The sequence below is a fragment of the Hyaena hyaena genome, unplaced genomic scaffold (assembly GCF_003009895.1).
Source record: "Hyaena hyaena isolate Hyena2069 unplaced genomic scaffold, ASM300989v1 scaffold_564, whole genome shotgun sequence".
Classification (NCBI taxonomy): Eukaryota; Metazoa; Chordata; class Mammalia; order Carnivora; family Hyaenidae; genus Hyaena; species Hyaena hyaena.
The window spans coordinates 1,174,262-1,198,171 of record NW_024081195.1 but is presented as its reverse complement, the minus strand read 5'-3'; the positions used below and the strand labels follow the sequence as shown (position 1 = coordinate 1,198,171).

At 39.6% G+C, this 23,910-nt stretch overlaps 2 protein-coding genes across 2 annotated transcripts in view; both read left to right on the top strand.

Annotated features, from left to right (window-relative positions):
* The first annotated feature begins 3,296 nt into the window (after positions 1–3,296).
* ITGA1 (integrin subunit alpha 1) overlaps positions 3,297–23,910 on the top strand; it is a 161,037-nt gene continuing 140,423 nt past the window's right edge. The window contains exon 1 of the mRNA XM_039256206.1: positions 3,297–3,373. Within this exon, the coding sequence (XP_039112137.1) occupies positions 3,313–3,373 (61 nt within the window). The 5' untranslated portion in view covers positions 3,297–3,312. The remainder of the gene's footprint in view (positions 3,374–23,910) is intronic.
* PELO (pelota mRNA surveillance and ribosome rescue factor) lies at positions 16,260–20,100 on the top strand. Its single transcript, XM_039256207.1, has 2 exons — positions 16,260–17,293; positions 17,589–20,100. Exons 1-2 carry the CDS (start codon positions 16,568–16,570, stop codon positions 18,018–18,020), a joined length of 1,158 nt encoding a protein of 385 aa, XP_039112138.1. The 5' UTR covers positions 16,260–16,567; the 3' UTR covers positions 18,021–20,100.

Here is a 23,910-nt window from a genome sequence, read left to right as displayed (position 1 = left end):
ATTAGATCTCATTTAAATAGAAGAATATATTGTGGAAAGTCTAGAGCTTAGCATTTGCTGTCAAGTGACCCCATGTAATGATTAGTTTGTGACCCTAGGTTTTGTCTTCTGTAGGCCTCAGTTTACTCAATAAAATGTCTTCCTGTCAGTCAGGATAAAATTAACTAAGAAAATGGCATGCCTGAAATTGATTTGTGTTAAGATTTATTGAAGTTCAGAAAATGAGCAATGAATCTAAATTTAATTCTCCAGCAATAGCTATTTTCTCAGTCTCTATATTTGCACGGATGTGAAATGAGGAAGATTACTAAATATTGCCATAAGATTCATAACACATATGGAAGTAAACTTTAACCACAGCACTGGTAGTGCTGGTTATCACCATTAGTTTGTAAGTCTTAGAGAAGATTTTCAAAAATTTAAATTCAATAGGTGCCTGAGTAGTTCAGTCAGTGAATCATCTGACTCTTGGTTTCGGCTCAGGTCATGATCTCATGGTTTCATGCAGTCAAGCCTTGCATCAGGCTCTGGGCTAATAGTGCAGAGCCTGCTTGGGATTCTCTCTCCTCTCTCTGCCCCTCCCCCACTCACGCTGCCTCTGTCTCTCTCAAAAATAAGTAAATAAACTTTATTTTGAAATTTTAATTCAAAGTATTAACCCCCCAAGAGAAAGCTGAAGCTCCCAATAATTATAGCCTTGATCATATAAGCATGTTTTAACACTACTTTATTTCAATAAGATAGAATTTTACAATTTCTCTTTTCATTTCTTTCTAATTCAATAATATTGTAATTTTCTGGGTGCCTGGGTGGGTCAGTGGGTTAAGCATCTGATCTCAAAGTTCATGGGTTCAAGCCCCACATCAGGCTCTCTGCTGACAGCTCAGAGCATGGAGCCTGCTTTGGATTCTGTGTCCCCCTCTCTCTCTCTGCCCCTCCCCTGCTCATGCGCTCTCTCTCTTAAGAATGACTAAACATTTTTTTAAAAAATTAATAATATTGTAATTTTGTAGAGCTCCAAATGTGTTTACATATGTACACACATATATACACATATGTTTACATATATACACACAGTATTATCTGTTTATGAAAACACCGAGCAATTTGAATTTGAAGAAATATTTTGGGGAAAGTATTTATCATGATTTTTACATGTCTAAACATTAATAACTTATCCATTTTTATTGATTAATCAATTAAGCAGTATTTATTGATTACTGTGCAAATCCCCATGTGCCATACTGAGGCTGAAGACATAACTGAGACTGTAGACAGGGAGATGAAATGTAGAGATTACTTGTCAAGGCTTTCCCAGAAAAGGAACAGCAGGAGGCAGGTTGATGATACGAGTTAATGAAGACGGGCTGGAAAGCCCAACTGGGATATGAGACCCCTGGATACAGGCAATGGAGCCTAAGTAATTTCTGATGAGTTTGAACTGGGATCTAACATGAGGTGTTTTTTTTTCCAGAGACTTATTTGTGCAATAAATAAATATTTTGAAAACAGGACTAAGAAATGAAAATATGAAAGCAGGAAACAGGAAAAAACAGTTAATCATTTCATATACATAAATTAGAAAAATTCTTTAGCTAATGGCTCGTTACTGAGATTTAATGGCTTTCGTCATCTCAGGGCTGCCCATCCTATTTTTGATCACCATTAAATTTCTTCAGCTTTTGTCTTTTCCAGCTTTTAGCCCCTGCCATCTTGTTTGCTGGCACTCTACCCAATCATCCTTGTGGCTTCTCTCTTCCCTTCTCTTGGGTCACCTATACTGTCACCTGTATCATGTCCTAGGCAGAGTCCTCCTTTGGGTGGCACTCTAGTCCTGCCTAGCCCTACTTGAATTAGTTGCTGCTTTCAGTTGAACTGAATTGAATGGAATGGATTCCCTTCACCAGATGTAAACACAAATCCACTCATCCACTCCTTCCGTTTCTTTGAAATTCTCAAAACCATTAGACAGGACTGCTTAAAAAAAAAAAAAAAAAAAGCAAGTGAAGCTAACATGTGGATGTGGCTCTTGACAGGAAGGTTATACAACTCGCAGGACTAGGAAGGGAAGCACTGCAAATCCTTAAGTGCTTTTTCTGGCCTGGGTCTCCCAGGGTGGGGTAACATTCTCCAGCGTTTTGACCCGTCAACTTAACTTCCCAATTTTCAGTTCCCTAGAGCTGGGGGGGGGGGGGGGGGGGGGGGGGGGAGGGGGGAGGATGGAGTACCATGAACATGATTTAATGCACTCCTAGTTATAAAAGTCTGCAGCAAGAAGAAATAAAACAGTTCCCAAGTTCTTTATTAGGTTCAATTCTCAGTGTACAAACATTCTAATTCAACTTAAACAAAATAGCCCACACACATACCATTTCTAAAGAGACTGTCTCCCACCCTTCTTTAACCTCCCTCTTCCCTCTTACATTTATCTCCCTTTTTATTTTCTACCGTTCTTTTTCCTTTCTCCGTTTCTCCCGCTTATCATAGTCTTCCCAAAGAAAAGTTTATCTGCAACCACCATTTAACCACGGTCACCATAAACGAAGCGAACCCTTCATCAGCGAAAGCAAAACCCTCCGTGGGGGGCGTCTCGGAGTAGACGCCCCTTCCCCTCCCACGTACACACACTTAGTGCCAGGCAACAGGACAGCGAAGCCCAAGTGTCCGCAGGTCAGGGAGGCGGGGACACCAGATCTGGTCACTCTCAGACGCCGTCTAATTCCTTCTGCGCGATCGGACGCCAGGGAAGCAGCCTCCCCTCCAGGACCGAGGAGCCCCGGGGCTTTGAAAGTGCGCTCCCCGCGCCGAGCCGGGGAGAAGTGAAGGGTGCGAGGGCGGGGCCCCTGCGCTGGCCACCCCCGCCGAAGGTCCAGCCGTCGCCCGCCTTCCTACTAGCTCAGGGAGCTGGCGAGGAGAGCGGGCTCACCCTCTCAATGAAAGGCAGATATCCCTTTAAGGTTCGCTTCGTAGCGGGTGGACTTTAGCCTAAACACGAGCCCGGGAGGCTGGCTTTATTTGTCCATGTCTCGGACAGAGGCTGGGAGCCTGCCAGTGGGATTTCAGAGACCGAGCGCGCGAAGGGGCGGGCGTGGGGGCAGTAAGTCTGAGATGTGAATAGCGTGGAGAGGACTTAGCCGCATTCGTCGGATACACAGGAAATTCACTCTTTGGCTTCTGGGTGCCGCGACCGGCCGGGGTCGGAGACAGACCTGCGGCGGTCGAGTGGCCCAAAGCGCGCGGCTCCCGAACCCGGTTCTGCCGAGTCCTGCCCTCCGGTCCAGCGCGTCTCCGGACTCTGCGGACTCTCGGGTCATGGCACCCCAACGCCAAGCCGGCCTAGGACTGGGTGTCGCCTGCTGCTGCCTCCTCACCGGTGAGCGACCCTTCTCTCCTCTGGGCATCTGCGCGCGGCGCTCAGGGCTTGTGGTGGTTGTTGCGTAGAGAGACGGAGAGCTCTGGCCCAGAGAGGTGGATGGAGCGCCGGTCCGGTTTGGGACACTCAGGTAGTCTGGGCAAGTCTGAGTACAGAAAGGAGTTTCTGCGTTTTGTTTTTGATAATCGTTTTGATGTGTTTCAAAACCTTCCCCCGCAGAGGTACGAGGGAGACAGTGCTGAAAACTTTACAAGGTAAAAATGACTTTACAAAGTTGTTTTGACAGTTTACATTGTATTTTAGGCCTTTGCTGAAGGGCATTTCCCCACCCCCCCCCCCCCCCCGCCGGGAGGGAAGAAAGTAGAGGGCGCCTGATTTATATGCAAAGGTCCTACCCTCAGGTTACTCAAGAGTGGACATTATTGCATTCTGTTGCTGTCAAGTATTCAAAATCTTTTCTGCTACCGAAAGAGGAAAGAAAGGAATGCGAAGCAAAATTGTTTCTAGTCCTGAAATGATGTTTCTATATAAGGAGGAGGAGGAACATTTTGAAATTGAGAAAGGGATAGTGAACATTTATTCTGTAACTGTCACAGAGAAGACTATTTTTTAAATGCAAAATATAGCATTGTTACTTGTATTTAAAAGGTATTTTTCACGAGGACTTTAAAAAACCATTAGAAATGCAAAGTTATATCCAATTCAGAAAAATGTTGAATCATAGCATTTCCTAAGATTTTCCAAATGATTAACCCACAGTCAGATCTTTTTTTACCAGTTACTGAGGAGAGAAGTCATAATGGTAAAAGAAGGCAGATGGAAGAAACATTGTGTGAAAGAAAGTGACCTGATTAATGGTTTGGTTAATGGTTGGGTTTAGCATATCATCAATATTCAATGTTCAGTGTGTTTGTTGCTGGCATGCTATTAGTACTAGTTAATTTAGCATTTTGCCATTAAAAACAGGGATTATTCAGCCAGTTTACCCTGATTTAGATGCTCAGGCATGGTTAACTCTTATGAAGATCTCTGAGAAGTGGATTATAGTAAGCAAAACTTTTTACATAGTGAGGTGGTATTAAGAGAATTAATTAAGAACTACACTGCCTTTTCATACAAACATTTCCCACTACTCAGGAAGTGTCCGGTAATCCGAACTGTAGAGACTTCTGAACGGCTTTACAACCAGTGAATGGTTTAACTTAACAGCTACTGTCACTGCGCTTTACACTTCTTTGACCTATGATGCCTCTCCAGCTCAAACTTTTTGGAGGTTGTTTGCATTTTGTTGTTGTTATACAAAGTCTGAAGTTGTCTAACTATTCAAGTTGTACCCTTTTCAGTTTACCAAAAAAGCAGTCACTAGTACGGAAAGGATCAAATGAAATTTGCACACACACACACACACCCCCCAAAAAAAGAATGAGGGGCGCCTGGGTGACTCAGTCGGTGAAGTGGTGACTCGATTTCAGCTCAGGTCATGATCCATGATCTCACTATTCATGAGTTTCAGCCTTGTTGCCAGGCTCTGCACCTGGAACCTGCTTGGGATTCTCTTTTTCCCTCTCTCTCTCTGCCCCTCCCTTGCTCACATCTTCTCTCTCTCTCTCTTACTCTCAAAATAATAAACTTTAAAATGAAACTTAAAAAAAATAGAGGTCAATAAGCTGTGATTTCATATATTGAAGATCTTTTAGGTTTAACTGCTTTATTTACCCATGCCTAAAACAGTCACAAGTTGCATACTGTGGGTTTTTCGCAATTGTTGGGATAACATGCCTTGGTATGGCATATTAAGGCAGAAAGAGACTTAAAGAGGAATAACATAGATATTTCTAAATTATAAAATTTAAGTCCCTTTTGTGTATGTGAATATGTGTATGTACATATAACTCAACCATACTTTTAATTTATTGTGTCAGATCAGTCAGTTCCTCATATGTGCTATAATTATGCCCATTTCACAAGGATCTTAAATTGGACTTCTTCTTCGCCTTTGCTGATTTTCGAGTCAGTCATCATATTATTAGCTTTCCTGAACACTTCTCATCAATTTGGAGTCCACACCTAACCTGGGGTCCCATCACCATACCTACCAGTGCACACTAACTGTAGACAGCTCTTCTTGCTGCCAATCTGAACCCAACCTCAAGCAAGCAAGCAAACAAAAATACTTTGATGGTTCTTTATTGTCTTTAGATAAAATCCAAAATTCTGAACAGACCATTCACGGTCTGTCCTAATCCAGCACCCTCTTTCTCCTACTATACCTGTATTGTTTTCCTATTTCTGTTTTAACAAATTGCCACAGATTTATTGCCTTAAAATAAGACAAATTTACTATCTTACAGTTCTGTAAGTTAGAAGTCACATTGGGCTAAAATTAAGGTGCAGAGCTGCATGTCTTCTGGAAGCTATCAGGGAAAATCCATTTCCTTGCCTTTTCCAGCTTCTAGAGGCCACTTGCATTCTTTAGATTGTGGGTCCATCCTACATCTTCAAAGCCAGCAGTACAGCATCTTCAAATTTTTCTCTGACTGCTTCATCATCCATTTCCTTCTGTGACACTGAACCTTCTTTCTGTGACTGAGCCTATTGCCTCTTTCTTATAAAGATCCTTCTAATTATATTGGACCCACTTGCATAATGCAGGATAATCTTCCTGTCTTGAGATCCTTAATTTAACCACAGGTGGTAAGTCCTTTGTGCCATATAAGATAACTAACATTCACTGGTTCTAGGGATTAGGACACAACATCTTTGGGAGACCATTATTCTGCCTACCAAAATCCCAAAATGTACACTTCCCATGATAGCTTTTTCGCCTTATATGCTCATTTTGCTACTGTGGTTATGATCTTGTTGTTTTATCCATGCAGAAAAGAATTCCACCTTACCTTCCCACCACCCCTTGCTGAGCCTCTGCTCAGCTTAGACCTTTGACCTCGAATCTCATGATGTGAAATAATATATCATATCGGCTATCGAAATGTGGGTTCGGGGTGCCTGGTGGCTCAGTCGGTTAAGTGTCCGACTTCTGCTCAGGGCATGATCTCAAGATTCAGGGCTCTGTGCTGACAGCTCAGAGGGGACCCTGCTTCTGAATGTGTGTCTCCCTCTCTCTCTGCTCCTCCCCCACTCATGCTCTGTCTCTCTGTTTCTCAAAAGTAAATAAGCATTAAAAAAGTTTATAAATATGGGGCGCCTGGGTGGCTTAGTCGGTTAGGCGTCCGACTTTCGCTTAGGTCATGATCTCGAGGTTCGTGGGTTCGAGCCCCGCGTCGGGCTCTGTGCTGACTGCCAGCTCAGAGCCTGGAGCCTGTTTCAGTCTGTGACTCCCTCTCTCTCTGACCCTCCCCTGCTCACGCTGTCTCTCTCTCTCTCTCCTAGAAATAAATAAAACATTAAAAAAAAAAATTTTTTTTAAGTTTATAAATGTGAGTTTATATCACCACAACTAACTACCACCATCCCAATAAACTTCCCACTAGATTAAGAATTTTCTTGTATTAGCTTTTAATATTTTAAAATGATTTGTCAACAGATTATTTTATGTACGTCAAAGTCCCAGCAAAAAACCATTGACACATATAAAGGATTTAACTGAAGAAAGTTTAATAAAAGGGACTATTTACAGAGGCTTTTAAAGAAACTGACAAAAGATGGTGGAGCACCTAAGGACAAACAATAATGAGAAAGCATCTGAAGCAACAGTGGGCAGAAAAGCCATTACTGCCCCTAAGCATGCTGAGGGAACAGCGTCAGGTTGACTGTGAACTCTAGCTATGGGAGAGGGGCTGTTGGACAGGAGCTGGGGCATAGGGAGAAGAATGCAGCTAGAGCCAAAACTGAAGCCCCACCAGGAGGCAGCAGGGGAGATGAATAACCCCTTCCTTTCCTCCCACCCTCTCATTCCTTGCCCAACCTCTCATTGGCCATGTCTAAATGGTAGAATTAAACCTCCAGGGGATAAAGATCAAGACATACAATAACAGGGGCGCCTGGGTGGCTTAGTCGGTTGAGCGTCCGACTTTCGCTTAGGTCATGATCTCGCAGTTCGTGGGTTCGAGCCCCGCGTCGGGCTCTGTGCTGACTGCCAGCTCAGAGCCTGGAGGTAGTTTCGGTCTGTGACTCCCTCTCTCTCTGACCCTCCCCTGCTCACGCTGTCTCTCTCTCTCTCGCCTAGAAATAAAAAAAAAAAAAAAAAAAAAAAAAAAAAAAAAAAAAAAAAAAAAAAAAAAAAAAAAAAAAACATTAAAAAAAAAAAGACATACAGTAACAGAGAAAAACTGGCACAACTTAATGCTGAAAGGCACATATTTATTGAGAACATATTCTGTGTAAGGCTTTGTGCCAAAAACTTTGCATGTATTATTTCATCTTAATTTCAAAAACAGGAAAAAATTTAGAACTATTATCCATATATTGGAGATGAAGAAGCCAAAATGTTAAGAGATTAATTCTTCCAAAATCACAACTAGTAAAGGCAAAGCCTGTGCTCAGCTTAGATCTCTGATCTCAAGTCTCATGCTGTGAGATGCCACACAAGCTATCCAAATGCAACTCCATTTCCCTCTTGCTCAACCCTCTAAATGTTAAATCTAACAATACCTGTCTAAAAAAATTTCATAAGGACATAACTAATGATGTGAGTCTGTTATTTTCATGACTTTTAGGTACACAGTGAAATTAGATGATGATTCAAGACTACTATCTCTGGATATTAAGAATATATAGAATGGCACCTAATTGAGTTCTCTGTCTCTTCTAGAAATATTTTACTTAGCTTAAAAGCAAAGGGTCTTCCTTTGTGAGTTTCTTCAGTCAAGATTTCCTATTCAAAATGAACTCCAGAGGCACCTGAGTGGCCCAGTAAGTGAAGTGTCTGACTCTTGATTTTGGCTAAGGTCATGATCTCATGGTCAGTCGTGGGATCTAGCCCCGCATCTAATCCTCTGCTTGGGACTCTCCCTCTTTCCCTTCCCACCCCTCTCCTCTCTAAAAAGAAAAAAAATTACATATATATATATATATATGAAATCCAGTGAGGTGATGGCTGAACATGGAAATCAGACACTCCTAAAAATGACCTTCAGTGGCACACAGTGGATTGTCAAAAATTACTGAAGATGGTGAAACTCTTTAGTCATTATATGTGTAAAGGCAGCAATACATTCATAGGATGTTTGTTTGCTTGTTTGTTTAATACATAGGCACTAAGAACAGGAGTGTGTGTGTGTGTGTGTGTGTGTGTGTGTGTGTGTGTTTATACATATATGTTTAACTAGTTTGCCTATTTGTCCTCCCTACTGTCATGATGCTGTTTTGATGCATAAACTCAAGGCACAGCTGATAACTTGAGTTTGCTTCCTCAGATGGATGCTCCTCTGCCTATATTCCTCCACCTCCAACCCAACAAACTTCTCATTACATTTAGAACTTGCTAAATCTTCATATGCCCTTTAAAATATATATAAATAAATATAAAAGTAGCTCATGTTTAAAACATATTCAGAAAATTAGGGATCAAAATGCTATTCTTTACCTACACAATCCTTCTGTTGTATGAAACACAGAATAGTGTATTTGAATTCATGTTAGAAAATTGAGATGAAAGATATTTGGAATTGTTGCCACAATGCTAAATCAGAATATACTGCCCATCCAGAGTGCTCTGTGACTGGAGAATTGTATTCACTCTCAAAGCAAGTACAGAAGAGTATCAAGAGATGTAAATGAGCTGAATATATTCCTGTCAAGATTACTGAGTTTCTTTTAGCTTTTCTGTTGTGCCAGCTCCTCTGAAGTCTCCAGGCCTTTGCCTAAGCAGTTACTTACACTGCTTGCTTACCCTCAAGTCTCCACATGAATGTCATTTCCAAGAAACCCACTGGAGTATACAGGTCTCCCTTTCCCAGAAACATGTAAGCCCCTGGTGCTTCTATAATACCACTATCTTACATGATAGGGTAATTCAATACCTCTGAGGGTAGCCTCTTTATTATCCTTAGCATCTAAGAATAATAGGCACTTGAAATTTGTAATTGAATGAATCTCAAAAGACATAGACAAAGTCATAAAATACTTGTAAGATCAGATTGTCTCTTTTTTATTATATCCTCACCTAAATTATATATATATATATAAACACACATATATATACCAACATTTATATCTAACTGAAGGAAAGACACAATCAATTGAATGATGCACCATTATTTTATGTACCACTGAGAAAGAAAAGTGATGCCAATCTAATTATAATTGTTAGATTGTTAGATACCTCCTAAGTTCAGAGATGTTGAAAAGTGGGAAAATGTGCATCGAAAAATCATAGACATAACACCCAGTAAATCTACATGGTAATTTTATATCACTTCCTTGTATATCTTCCTTGTATCACTTCCTTTATATCATTTCCTTGTATCTTTAAAAATCACAACATAAAATTTCAAACATACTCCTGGATACCAATGACACTCCTTCTGGATACAAAGATATAAACAGTGTTCCTCTTCTTAGTTCTTTTCTATCTGATGCAGTGGATAATTGCTCTTCTGGCATGAGCTGCCTAAGAACTGAGCTTCCTCTGAATACTCTCCCTCAGGAGATAGGTGGCAATAAAGTAAACATTAATCCAGCTGCACTAGGATCAATGGCTAGTTTTGGCAAACCCTAAATTTTTGTCATATTGGTGGTTAGCGCTAGGGCTAAAACAGGTATGAAGGGTCCTGATTTTTATCTAATGCCTTCTGTAGTTTAAAAGGAAGATTAAAAAGTCAACAAAGTCTTAAAAGGAGATTAAAATATATGCACTGGTTGGTGTTAAGAATTCACTTTATGTGCAAAAGCATTGTTTTATCCAAACAGATCTCTATAAGTAAGACAAATGAGAAATCTAATTTGAAAAAAATCTAATCTGAAAAAAATATAATTTCAGTATTAAAAGGGGTGACAAAATATGCTTTTTTATATGAATTATATGCGATCTGCCATAATAAATGCAAATTCTTAAATTTGAATAGGATACCTAATTCATATTAGAATGTCAAATGACTAAGATTAATGGCGGGGCTTTAGGTGGCTTAGTCAGCTAAGCGTCAGACTTCTTCTCAGGTCATGATCTCAGTTTGTGGGTTCAAGCCCCACATGGAGCTCTGTGCTGACAGCTCAGAGCCTGGAGCTGCTTCAGATTCTGTGTCTTCCTCCCTCTGCCCCTCCCCCACTCGCATTCTGTCTGTCTCTAAAAAATGAAATAAACATTAAAAAGAATTTTTAGATAAAACAAAGACTAATGGATCGCATATTTTATTATAAATCCTATACTCCTAATACAAATTATAAATTACAGTGTACTTTTTTTTTTTTTTTTAAATGTTCATTTATTTTTGAGACAGAGAGAGAGCAGGAGCAAGGGAGGTGCAGAGAGACAGGGAGGCACAGAATCCGAAGCAGGATCCAGGCTCTAAGCTGTTTACACAGAGCCCAACACAGGGCTTGAATCCATCAACTGTGAGATCATGACCTGAGCCAAAGTCGGAAGCCAAACCAACTGAGCCACCCAGGCGCCCCTACAGTGTACTTTCAAAATCATTTTGTTAGCTATAATTTTAGTTTGCCAACTAAAGTTTGAAAACACATAGATATTGACCAGTTCTTAAAATTGTACATTTTATTGTTACATTTTTGGTAAAATGATCTTGTACAGGCATGCATACAAACAGAAATACACCACTCATACAGGCTTTTGTTGATAAGAGTTTTGCTTATCTGGTAGGAGGTTTATATTGTTTTGTGACAACTGCAAGTAACTTTTTATCACAGGAACTTTAGATAGTAACTGAGTAAAAGTTCCTTCAAAACAAACAAACAAAAACCTTTCCCTTTTCCCCTTTTGCCTGAATTAGCTGAGCACTTCTCCCAGTTGTCCCCTTAACTTTGCTTGTGGAGGTCACGTGGGCATCTCTGTACAATCCCAGGTTACCACATTCTCTTTACATAAATGACTGCATTTATTATTAGATATTCATATTGAGAGCCCTGGCTTATTCTGCAAAGATCATTTTCGAAACATGCATAACACTGTCATTATATAGTGTTTACATTTTAAGATCTTTTCCTCAGTATGATGTGTTTAAAATAATCATTTTCTTACTGAAGCATGGGTATCTGAAAAATTGAAATAGGTTTTTAGAAACTTACCTTAAGAATGATCTTCTCTTTAAAATTATTGTAACGTTATAAAAAAGAATGTTTTCCTAATTTTAAGATGCCAGGGACAGACAAGTTAAAAACTCTGTATTAAAGGAGAACTAACTAATCATTCTTTCATATAATAACTATGATTATATAACAGTTGCTGTGCTGAGTTTCAGGAACACAGACAAATAAAAGGTAGTCTCTGCCCTTAAGAGGTTCACACTCTGAAAAGAGCGACAAGCAAGGAAGCAGTGATGGGAAGAGCCTCCACGGTGCTCTAAGCAGAGGAAGGAAAAAATTAGTAGGTGTTGCAGGGAAGTTAAGTCTTGGGGCGCCTGGGTGGCTCAGTCTTGGTTAGTGTCCAACTTTGGCTCAGTTCATGATCTCATGGCATGTAAGTTGGAGCCCCTCGTCAGGCTTGCTGCTGTAAGCCTGAAGACTGGAGCCTGCTTCAGATTCTGTGTCTCCTTCTCTCTCTGCCCCTCCGCCACTCATGCTCTGTCTCTCTCTCTCTGTCTCTTTCTCTCTCTTAAAAATAAATAAACATTAAAAAAAAAAAGTTAAGTCTTGCAAAAAAAAAAAAAATACAAGAAACAAAAACAATTATACAACCCCTATACTGTGCTAAGCCCAGGATATCCAAATAAGATTTCCATCTTCAGGAGCCCATAAGGCCTGCTGCCGCCATACAAACCATTTCTAACATTCTACATACTATTATAACAGGAAGAAGGACTGTAATCCAATTCAGCATGAACTCATGAAGTAGGACTGACCTAAGGTTTCCCTGCAGAAGAGATGCTAGTGTAAATAATGGTACCCAACAGATTATTCATCAGTCAGCTTTACTGAACCAGTTATTTTTCCAAGATTGAGTAATTATAATCATGTTAAGGTGAACCCTTGTCCCCTGCTATGTCTGATCCAAATTTCTAGCTTCAGGTCAGGCATTCTTGTTTATATATCTCACATGTTTATAGAACTCTACAGTTAACAAAGTATCATAATCTCATTAGAACCTTATGAGAAGTATCAAATAAGAGAGGCAACACCAATCATCTCACTCAGATTTTACAATGAAAGGTTCGGGGCCTTATCTAAAGTTGCTATAGCCTACCTAGAAATATCATGACTCTTGGTGTGCAAGGATTAAACTTGGTATCAATCTTTTCCCACTACAGTGGGCATTAGGAAGAATCAAATTCAAAAGGTACTATGCAAAATTGAAAATAAATGTGAGAGTGAGATTATGACTACTGTTTTAGTTTTTTAAACATTTTTTTGCAGCATAATCTTTATAATTAAGACAATTTTAATTACTGAATTCAATGCCCTCAATTCTTAAGAAAAAGATTGAGTTTCTAAGACACTAAGGACTGCCAAAAGTTAGAGTAAAAACAATTGACAGGGTAAGAATTACAATCCAGGATGTTTGACTTCTAGCCCAGTTCTCTTTTTGAGACACTGGAATTATATCAAAAACAACAAATTGAGAACTTTTTTTTATTCTAGAGAGATTAATATAAATATAAAAAATAGATATAAAGTTACTAATATAAAGGTTTCTATTTTTAAGAAGCCAATAAACATAAGATTAGAATTTAAAGTAACAAAGGTAAATCATGGTTTGTTTTCTCATGATTTTGCATATTTTGGTAAGGAATGAAAATACCATATAGTGCTATATGTTGCTTAACTGCTATAACTTACAGCAGTTTTAAAATAAGAGGAATTACTTTTTATAAACCATTATTAAATGAACTATAGTTAATTACAATATCAGGCCTTAAGAACTGTCTGTGATTATGTTCATGTAGCTGCCACACTTTATATCTGATCCGCTCAGGTTATCATCCATGTATAAATGCCTACTATGTGCTAGGGAATTTTCAAGGGTCAGTGGAAGAGTAAAAGGATGAATCTACTTAGAGTTCAACAAGAAAGAAAACATAGGTGTTCCAATTAATATATTCAGGGTTTCAGGGGCGCCTCGGTGGCTCAGTCACTTGAGCGTCCGACTTCAGCTCAGGTCATGATATGTCATTTTGAGGGTTCAAGCCCCGCGTGGGACTTTGTGCAGACAGCTCAGAGCCTGGAGCCTGCTTTGGACTCTGTGTCTCCCTCTATGCCTCTCCCTCACTCACACTCTGTCTCTCTCTCAAAAATAAACATTTAAAAAATATTTAAAAATATATATATATGCAGGTTTTCAAATGTGAAATAACATTTAAGCTGGGGCTTAAGAAGTAGGATTTATGGAGGCAGGACTGAAAAGCAGTGACATTTTAAATAGAGAACATCATGAGTTAAGGGCAGCAAAGTAGACAGTTCCCAGGATGTATGGAGAACAAAAATTACTCCTGTGGTGGAATACAGGGTGCTGGAGGGGGCAAGGAGAAAATAAAGCATGTAAAGCCAAACCATGGAGGCCCTGTATCCCAAGGAATTGGATTTTAATTAGTAGTGAATGGGAACTTCAAATAACTCAAAATAAAAATGTAGTGATTAGTCTGGAAATACTAAGTTACAACACAAAACCTGAGAGAAAACATCTGATCATTCAAAAGTAAGCTCCAGTTACTAAGAAATCATTCTGTTTCAGATCAAATAGTAATTCTATGAAAAATTTTGTAGTATGTTCAATCAATGAAGCACGTTTAAAAAGGTAACCCAAAGCAGTCTGCCCCAGAATTTAAAGAAACTTTTTTAAATAACCACAGAATTAACAATCAGTGTGGGTTTCCTACAGGTTTTAATTGTAGAAATATATGTGTATCTTCCTTAAGTAGAATATTGGATTTTTTCTCTAGGATTATAATGGTGACCTAGGCTGGGCCGAAGGAAAGCCATGTTGAAGAGAAGAATATAAGGAGTTTTTTTGAAAGTAATAAAAGCAAGGAAGGGACTAATGCCTTTCAAATCCTCTCAGTTGGTTCCTAAGCTGTCTTTAACTGGTAAAGGTGACAAAGGGAAGTGGCAGTGGATGATTTCAAGCATCCATAATATAATCTGCAACAATGAACAGAGGAGAGGGTGTGGAGTTAAGCAGTTCTGAATTTAAAGGCTGGTTATGTGATCTTGAATACATTTCTTTATGTCTCTGTAATTCATTTTCTTAATTTACAAAATGAGGATAACAAATATTTACAGATGAGGATTAGAAGAGTATAGGAAAGTACCTGGTGAATATTCAATAAATGATAACTGTTCATTAAAAATTGAACATTTATTAAGATCCTACTATATGCCTGCCACTGTGATTCTGTGGTTTTTAATCTTTGGCAGACTTTAGAGAGAGGTAACTCAAAGTAACTCTCTCCTAGTTAGGAAATCTTTGGGAAGAGGCAAGCCGTCTTTACACATTGGTGTGATCAGTTCCTTACTCACTCAAAAGATTCTGGGTTTTCTTGGAAGTGGAAGAAGGCAGTCTGAGTTAGAAATTGTGAGTGCATTTAGTATGACAGACAGGTGTGGAAGGAAGAGGGAAAGGAGGGAGGAAAAAAGAGCAAGGAAGAGGAGAAGCCACAAAACAATGACCTTAATGTGCCCTAGAGCTTTAGATGGGAATTGTGTGTCCCCTTAGAATCTCTGAGGAAGATAACTGAGATGTATCAAGACTTGTGCCGAAGTCAGATTCCTTCCTTTCATCCTGGTCTCACCAGTCCAAGCTACCCTTTCAGTGCCATACCTAAGGATGAGAAGATACATGTGTAGGATTCCTCTGCCCTCCACCGTGTCTTAACTCTCAAGAAAACTCTGATGGGCTTTTTCTATTTACTGACCTTGTTAAGAAGCAATCCCCACTTCTCAACACCCCAACACCATAAAAATGCTAAGTGACTTAAGGATTTTCTTTAAAACCAATTCCGTAGCCTTTCAGTCGGGTTGGTCCTACTACATCAGATTTTCCCCATTTCCTGTATTCTCAGCTCTCAGCTCAACTTTGGCAGTGAAGATCCTGCCCTGAGCTTTTGCGACCCAACCCCCAACCTAAACATTTTACAGGCTATTGAGCGGCAGAAAGCGGAGCCTGCCGATCTTGGAATCTGGGATTCCCAGGACATCAGGGCAAGCAACTGAGAGGTCCACCCAGGGGTAAATTCCACAGATGGTTTCTTCTCTCTCTGGGGTCAGTGCTTTAACATCTGGGTTAGTCAGATCGTGCAGACACGGTAACTAAGCGCAGAAAACAGTTGGGCACGTTGCTCTGAGCCCAGACCGACCGTGACCAGTCGTTCTTAGAAACCGTGTCTGGAAATACCAGCTCCAGCAGGCGTGCAGCGCTTGAGTGCGGATAAGGCAGGTGCAAAGCGGAGTACATTTTAGAACTGTGGGGCCAAGTCTGCACTTTTGAGAATTCCTTTTACTTTTAGTTAAGTTTTAACACTGCATTCACCCGGGTTAGAGGTGTACAGTGGCACCTGCACGCAGCTGAAAAAATAATTTGCACTGCATATTCCTCAGATTCTGCACAAACAGGTGTGGAAAAGAAAACTTAGGAAATCCAAGTTCAGCACTAAATGACCTACCACCAAAGCTTCCGAGCACTTTCCTCCGTCGGTTTATTCGTCAGAAACCTCGCGCTTCGTGCGCCTGCGCCCGCGCGAACTGTGACTCCACCCCCACCCCCGCCTCCTCTTTGGGGACGTAAAACGTGCGCCGGCAGGCGGGACGCGGGCTGCGCATGCGCCTTCATTGCATCAGCCTCTGGGTCTGTGCTGGCGCCTGGAACGTTGGAGAAGACTGTGTTTGCTGCGGTGTTTCCTGCGCCGGTGTGGCGCCGTGCGCCCGGAAACTAAGAAAAGAAGGGTCAGAGTAAGTGTTCCCCTCTGCCGCTTGAGTCGGAGCTAGAGTATTTCCTTCCCGTCACGCCAGTGCCTGTAGGAACCAGACCCCGCCCCCTTCCCGGCCTAGACTCCCTTTCCCCCTCTGCCCTTTTCCCACCGGGTACCCCCTCGTTTCCTCTTGTGCTGCCTGTGCATCCCCGCCAAAGTCATGAAGCTCGTGAGAAAGGACATTGAGAAAGACAATGCGGGCCAGGTGACCCTGGTCCCCGAAGAACCTGAGGACATGTGGCACACCTACAATCTAGTGCAGGTGGGCGACAGCTTGCGCGCCTCCACCATCCGCAAGGTACAGACTGAGTCCTCCACGGGCAGCGTAGGAAGCAACCGGGTCCGCACTACTCTCACTCTCTGCGTGGAGGCCATCGATTTTGACTCTCAAGCCTGCCAGCTGCGGGTTAAGGGGACCAACATCCAAGAGAATGAGTATGTCAAGATGGGAGCTTACCACACCATCGAGCTGGAGCCTAACCGCCAGTTCACGCTGGCCAAGAAACAGTGGGACAGTGTGGTTCTGGAGCGCATCGAGCAGGCCTGTGACCCAGCCTGGAGCGCAGATGTGGCGGCTGTGGTCATGCAGGAAGGCCTCGCCCATATCTGCTTAGTCACTCCCAGTATGACCCTGACTCGGGCCAAGGTGGAGGTGAACATCCCTAGGAAACGGAAAGGCAACTGTTCCCAGCATGACCGGGCCTTGGAGCGGTTCTACGAACAGGTGGTCCAGGCTATCCAGCGCCACATAAACTTTGACGTTGTGAAGTGCATCCTGGTGGCCAGCCCCGGATTCGTGAGGGAGCAGTTCTGTGACTACATGTTTCAACAAGCAGTGAAGACCGACAACAAAGTGCTCCTGGAAAACCGGTCCAAATTCCTTCAGGTAAAACAGTCTTATCCAAGGATAATTAAGAAAGGGCAGAGGGGTTTGTATCAACTAACTCTTAGGTTTTAGAACTAGGAAAAGTACAAGAGGAGAAAGTGTTTTCTGGACTGTGAGTGTAAGGGAGATAATGAAATGAAAAAGCTGTTAAATGGGTTTTTTTACATAGTGAACTTTGCTTCAAGTCCTCAAACTTATAAAGCTTTATTAGTGCTTCTGGCTTTAGGCCATTGCAGGCTGATTAATGGGTACTCTAAGAAGTTCTTTTGCCTAACTTTCATAATTGTGATTCTAGGTACATGCCTCCTCTGGACACAAGTACTCCCTGAAAGAGGCCCTTTGTGACCCTTCTGTAGCTAGCCGCCTTTCAGACACTAAAGCCGCTGGGGAAGTAAAAGCCTTGGATGACTTCTATAAAATGTTACAACATGAACCTGACCGAGCTTTTTATGGACTCAAGCAGGTGGAGAAGGCCAATGAGGCTATGGCAATTGACACATTGCTCATCAGCGATGAGCTTTTCAGGCACCAGGATGTAGCCACACGGAGCCGATATGTGAAGCTGGTGGACAGTGTGAAAGAGAACGCAGGCACTGTTAGGATATTCTCTAGTCTTCATGTATCTGGGGAACAGCTCAGTCAGTTGACTGGAGTAGCTGCCATTCTCCGCTTCCCTGTCCCTGAACTCTCTGACCAAGAGGATGATTCCAGTTCTGAGGAAGATTAATGATTGAAACTTCTAATTGAGACAACCTGTGTCTCCAGTGTTATGTTTCCTTAGCATCCTGACAGAAAGCTGCAAGGCACTTTGTGATTCTTACAGGAATTTCTCATGTATTTAGTCACACTAGGTATTGTGTGATTGGCAGGACATGAATTCAAACTAAACAATAAATTAAAAGGAAATAACCTCCACGTACTACCATCTTTATTAAATAGGATAATTTATACAGAAACTTTGAGTTATTTGCAGTCCTCAAAAACATTTTGTGTATTTAATAAGAATACCTATATATTCTTTGGGATAGATCATAAAATCCCAAATGTTTTTCCTTTCTTCCTTAGGAAAAGCTGTTTGGCATTTCTTTATCAGCAGTTTATACTGCTTGTTTTAATTCTGCATAGTGTTATTGCACTGTGTTTAATGATCCTTTTCAACACTTTAAAATTTTAAATTTGCTATTTTAAATGATGGCCAAATAATTGTAGACTGTTCTAAAAAACAAATTTAAAATTATATTTTTCTTAAGAAACTTGTTAAGCCAGTCATGTTCAAGAAAACTCTTGGTGAGGTTTTGATTGTTTGTTTTTTACAATTAATATTAGCCTTGGAGGACCACTTAGTTATTTTTGGATCATAGAGCTTTGACCTGCTAGGGATTGTCAAGATAAGCTACTTGAAGTATTTTTATTTTTAAAATGAAATTAAAGTATGTGATTAGCTTGTTATGGCCTAATTAGCACCAAAGCTGAAAGTAGTCCCTAGACTAGACCCCATTTTTTTGCACTACCACACTATATGTTTATTTTGCTTATCATAAATATACATAGTGCTATCTTATATTACTATGTGGCATTAGTCTGTGCTTACACATTCTTACTGGACTTTATCTAGCCCTTAAGTTGGAGTGAAAAGATCCGTTCAGAAAGTTTGATTAAGTCACATTGTTAGTAGTATGTAGTAGTTGACTTACAGTCCACTACTTTTTACTGTAATGTGGGAATTTCTGCAAAAAACCTGACTTTAAAATATTATTTTCATTAAATATTTTTGATATGCAGTTTTAAGAATTTGGGAGGGAACCTTGGAGTGAAATTGCATCCTGACCTTTTACAGACCTTAGCTTAGCAAAACAATTAGGAAAGTCACTATTAAAAAAAAAGTGATAATTCAGTTTGCAATTCCTGGGCATCTACTTCAAGTACAGATACTAAGTAAATTTTTGCATGTCCTTTTTGTGTCTGGGCCTTTCTCCTGGGATAAATCCCAGGTTGGGGGTTATTTTTCATAAATTTCTGACTAAGTGAGCTTTTATTGTTGTTATTTGTAATTAGGAATAAACACCTCCATATACTTTAAAATTACATTGTTACATATCTACCTCCTAATCAAAAAATCATTTGGATTGTCATTATATCCATGGATACTTAACTTTAAAATACATGAAAAACATGTTATTAAATCATTTGGTAATATAGGAATGAAACTGCTAAGACTCAATGTTAGAACCTGATTGATAATGACTCATATTCTCAGTAAGAATTTGGAGATTTTGGGGCTATATTACTCTTATAATTTGTGCAGTACAGGTTATTTCTAGCTCTGTTATCTACAGTAATAGAAATCAGAAGAAATAAAACCTACCCATAAATCTGACCAATAAATTTTAGGTCATAAGTTCTCAAATTTAGCTGCTTGTTATCCTGATCTTGAGAGCTTTTGAAACTCAATACCCAGACTGGATCCCAAACTAAATAACCCTTCACCCCTGGAAATGCTGTTTTGTTTTGTTTTGTTTGTTTTGTTTTAATCTCCCAGGTGATTCCTTTGGGTATCAAGGCTGAGAACCACTGACTCATGTCTTGCTATTGGTCTGTGGACCACCAGCAGACTAGACCCAGGACCCTGAGAGCTTGTAGGAAACTAGAATCCAGGACCTAGTCTGGACCTTCTGAGTTTCAATCTGTATTTTAACATCTCTAGTTGATTACTGTGTATAATACAATCTGATAAGCATAGGCAATAGTTTATTCTCCCTCTGCTAATAAACCTCTGTGGCTGGGGTTGCCAGCTATAGATAAAAACATTTGAGTTTCAAGGTCTTTCAAGAGTTAATTGGCCAATATTCATTTTAACTATGAATAAAACTTTTTGAAATAAAAGCATTTTTTTGTCTATAAAGTATTTAAAATACCTTCAAAACATCTATTTTTAAAGTTACATTTTATACCATTATCAAGAACATAAATCTTCATATTTGTCACTACCAAAATAGTGATAGCATATAGAATTTAAAAACTTAATTTTATTTTTTACTAATCTGTAAAAAGCAAAATGAACAATAAGTCTTTGGAAATTTATAGTAGTTTAATTCCAACTGCTATTCATTAGCAAGGAATGACTGGTTACAAATGAAAACATACCTCTCAGTGAAATTTTCTACTGTAAATTTCCTTTTACCATCAGGTACTTAGAAGCAAAGATTTGCTACCCTGGTCAAAATAAATGAGAAATTTGCAAATTGTTTCATTTTATTCTAGATATGATACATATCAAATTTATTCTCTTCCTGGTCCCCCACATATGTTAAGAATTTTGCTAATTTTATGTCTGGATTATTGATTCTGGATTTCATTTTTATTACCCTCTTATATGCAAATTGGATCTTCCCCCCCCCCAATGCCATTAGATTGGTTTGTGAAGCTAATTTTCCTTTATCTCTACCTATTTTCTGTCATTAATTTTATTTTCCTTTATTAATCCCTGTGACCAGTTTTCTTAACCTCAAATTATCTTTAGCAGAAGTGACTCATAATTTCTGCAATTCATATATTCTGGAACAGATTTTCTTCCTAAAAATAAAAGTATACAGATGAATGGAATATATCTGAATTCCCCAAAGTAAAGCTGTTAGTTGGGAAAGAAGTATTAAGCTTTTAAATCAGATGGTTTTCCAAGCAAATAAGATTGTATGTTTGTGTTCAGTATCAGAATATGTTAAACTGCATGTTGAATAGGGCCTTCTAAGGTGATGCTGAGGGTTTGAGGAAAAAGAAACGCTTTTACGTTATATTTATATTACATCAGTTATTCAGGATGGTACATTTAATTTTATCCATTTGGTTTTTCGTGCCTGCTTTGATCCAAGCACTGAGCTGGGTTTAGGAAAGACAACTATGTACACAAATCACTGTTACAAAAGTAACATAGAAACTGTAAGAAGGCACAGTGTTGGAAGGGGTCACTTTTAGGATGAACTTTATAGAGCTAGAGCCAGTAAATTTACCTAAAGTGGAGAAAAGAAACCTGGAGAGGTTATCCAAAATAGGAGAAGGGCAGGGTAAGTGTGCTAATCACATCAGACCCTCCATGCCACAATAAAGAGTGGGTTTGACAATAATGAGAAACCACTGAAGAGTTTAAGCAGGAGAATGGCATGATAAACTTTGCACTTCACAAATGTAACTATTCAGCAGTATCAAGGATGAATTTGAGGAGGCAAGAAGACTGGTTAAGAAAATGCATAGCAGGAAAATCTCCAGGAAAAACACTGTTGGCGTGAACAAGGGCAGTAACAATAATCCATGAAATAGGAATGAAAAGAGGTCAATAGGCAATATGAGGAGATAGGATCAAAAGGACATAGGCTCTGGTTGTTCAGAGTTAAAGAGCAGACTAGGGTAAGTCAGACTTTTTTTTAATGTAACATAATGGCTAAATTAAAAAAAAAAACAGGAAATTTAGGAAGAGAAGCTAACTTACAAGGAAAGACAATAAGTTCAGTTTTGAATGTTTGAAGATGCCTGCAGGACATCTAAAATGCTCTTCTGGATGCTCACATCCTCACTCCCTTCAGGTTTTTGTTAAAATGTCATCTCAGTGAGGTCTTCCAAGCTAGTCTTAAAAAAAAAAAAAAAATGGGTAACTTTTCCAAGATTTCCTTCCAAGCCCTCTTTTTCTTACTTTTCTCTATAATGCTTATTTCATTTAGTTGTTTCCTTATCATCTATCACGTAAGCTCTTTGAAGACAGAGACTATTGTCTGTTAGGTTCATTGCCATATGTTTAATGCCAAGAACACTAACACACAACAGAGGCTCAAAAACTTGGGGAGTAAATGAAGGACTGAATGAATTCATTCAGTCCCTTAATTAAGAAGGTCCCTTAGTGGGGTGCCTGGGTGGCTCAGTCGGTTGAGTGTCCGACTTTGGCTCAGGCCATGATCTTGCAGTTTGTGGGTTTGAGCCCCATGTTGGGCTCTGTGCTGACAGCTCAGAGCCTGGAGCCTGCTTCAGATTCTGTCTTCCCTTCTCTCTGCCTCTCCCATGCCGTCTCTCTCTATCTCTCAATAATAAATAAATGTTAAAAAAAAATCTTTAAAAAAAAATAAGGTACCTTAGTTAATTGTGCTCACAGGTCTGAAGTTCATGAAAAAGCAGTTGGCTGAGGTTAATGTTACAGTATTTGCCAGCATATAAGTAAACCTGAAATCAGAGAGAGAAAAAAAAAATGAGCTAGCAAGAATTAGTAAAGCTAGGAAAAAAGGCCAGGGACAAAAGCATACGCAAATAGACATTTAATCTCTTTAAATAAATGCTCCTTGACTCCATTATCTATTAAAAGGATTCAAAGCAGAGGTGTTTCTATATTTCAATAATATGGTCAAATAATTATTTATTCTCCTATTGAGCTCTGTAGTATTCTAGAGATATACACAGAAGAGCCAAAGTGTTGATTTCATAGAAGTTGAGTTTTAAAAGTTCTTAAGATAAAATTCTAAATTTGGGGGCAAAAGCCAAATTACCTTTGTATATGGTTTTTAAATGGGTCTTAATGTACATTTTATTTACAGATTTAGTATATGAAAGTTCCAGTTAAAAAAAAAGAATATGTTAAATTTATTAAGAGACTTTTTTCAAGATTTCCATAGCACAGAAATAATTAACAAGTTCTGTCTCATTCAGGCCAGGTTTGTAGCAGTGTTACTGCTATTGAACCCTTAGCCCTTGGGCTCCCTGTCCTAATGTGACATCTTTGATTTCCATCACTATGCTTCCTCTTTTACTCCCTGCAAAACCACAAGTGACAGAACTGTGGCATAAATTCTGCAATAATTTATTTTAAAAATTGATTTTGGTCAGCGCATAATTTTCTTGACAAATATTTTTAGTAAAATGAGTTTATAAGTCGTAAGGAGCAAAAAGTGAGGACTTGAAGAGCAACTAAAATCTGAATCACAATTTCAGATAAAGTTTTCAGAACCCTAAATAAAACAGTTGTCTTCATATTGATGTCAGTATATTTAAGCTTGTGCAGAGCTTCAGTGTATGTATTCTGGGAGATTTGGTATTTTAGACAAGTGCTTCTCGAGATTTTCTTCATACATTATGTGTACTGCTGATCACCTGGCACTTTAGAAGTTTAGTGCAAAAGTGTTACTGAAAGGGGCGCCTGGGTGGCTTAGTCGGTTAAGCGTCCGACTTTCGCTTAGGTCATGATCTCTCGGTTCGTGGGTTCGAGCCCCGCGTCGGGCTCTGTGCTGACTGCCAGCTCAGAGCCTGGAGCCTGTTTCAAAGTCTGTGACTCCCTCTCTCTCTGACCCTCCCCTGCTCGCGCTGTCTCTCTCTCTCTCTCTCCCCCCTAGAAATAATAAAACATTAAAAAAAAAAATAAAAAAAAAAAGATTCAAAAGTCAATAGAGCAGCTAGTTAAGACATTGGGAAATAATGTCTTGGAGTTTAGCAAGAACAATATGAGGAGTTACTTAACATAACCTTCAGGTAGCAGGTAATCTCTAAAAATGAAAAATAAATTGGCCAGTTTCAATAAGGAGCTAGTTAGATGAGGAAGATTATAGAAAGCACTGACAAAAGATACTTCTTAAACTGAAGTAGAG

Bases quoted from the DNA above. Each gene is read 5' to 3' on its own strand.
- PELO (XM_039256207.1), top strand. From the start codon at position 16,568: ATGAAGCTCGTGAGAAAGGACATTGAGAAAGACAATGCGGGCCAGGTG. The intron at 17,294-17,588 runs GTAAAACAGTCT...TTGTGATTCTAG, and splicing joins ACCGGTCCAAATTCCTTCAG to GTACATGCCTCCTCTGGACA.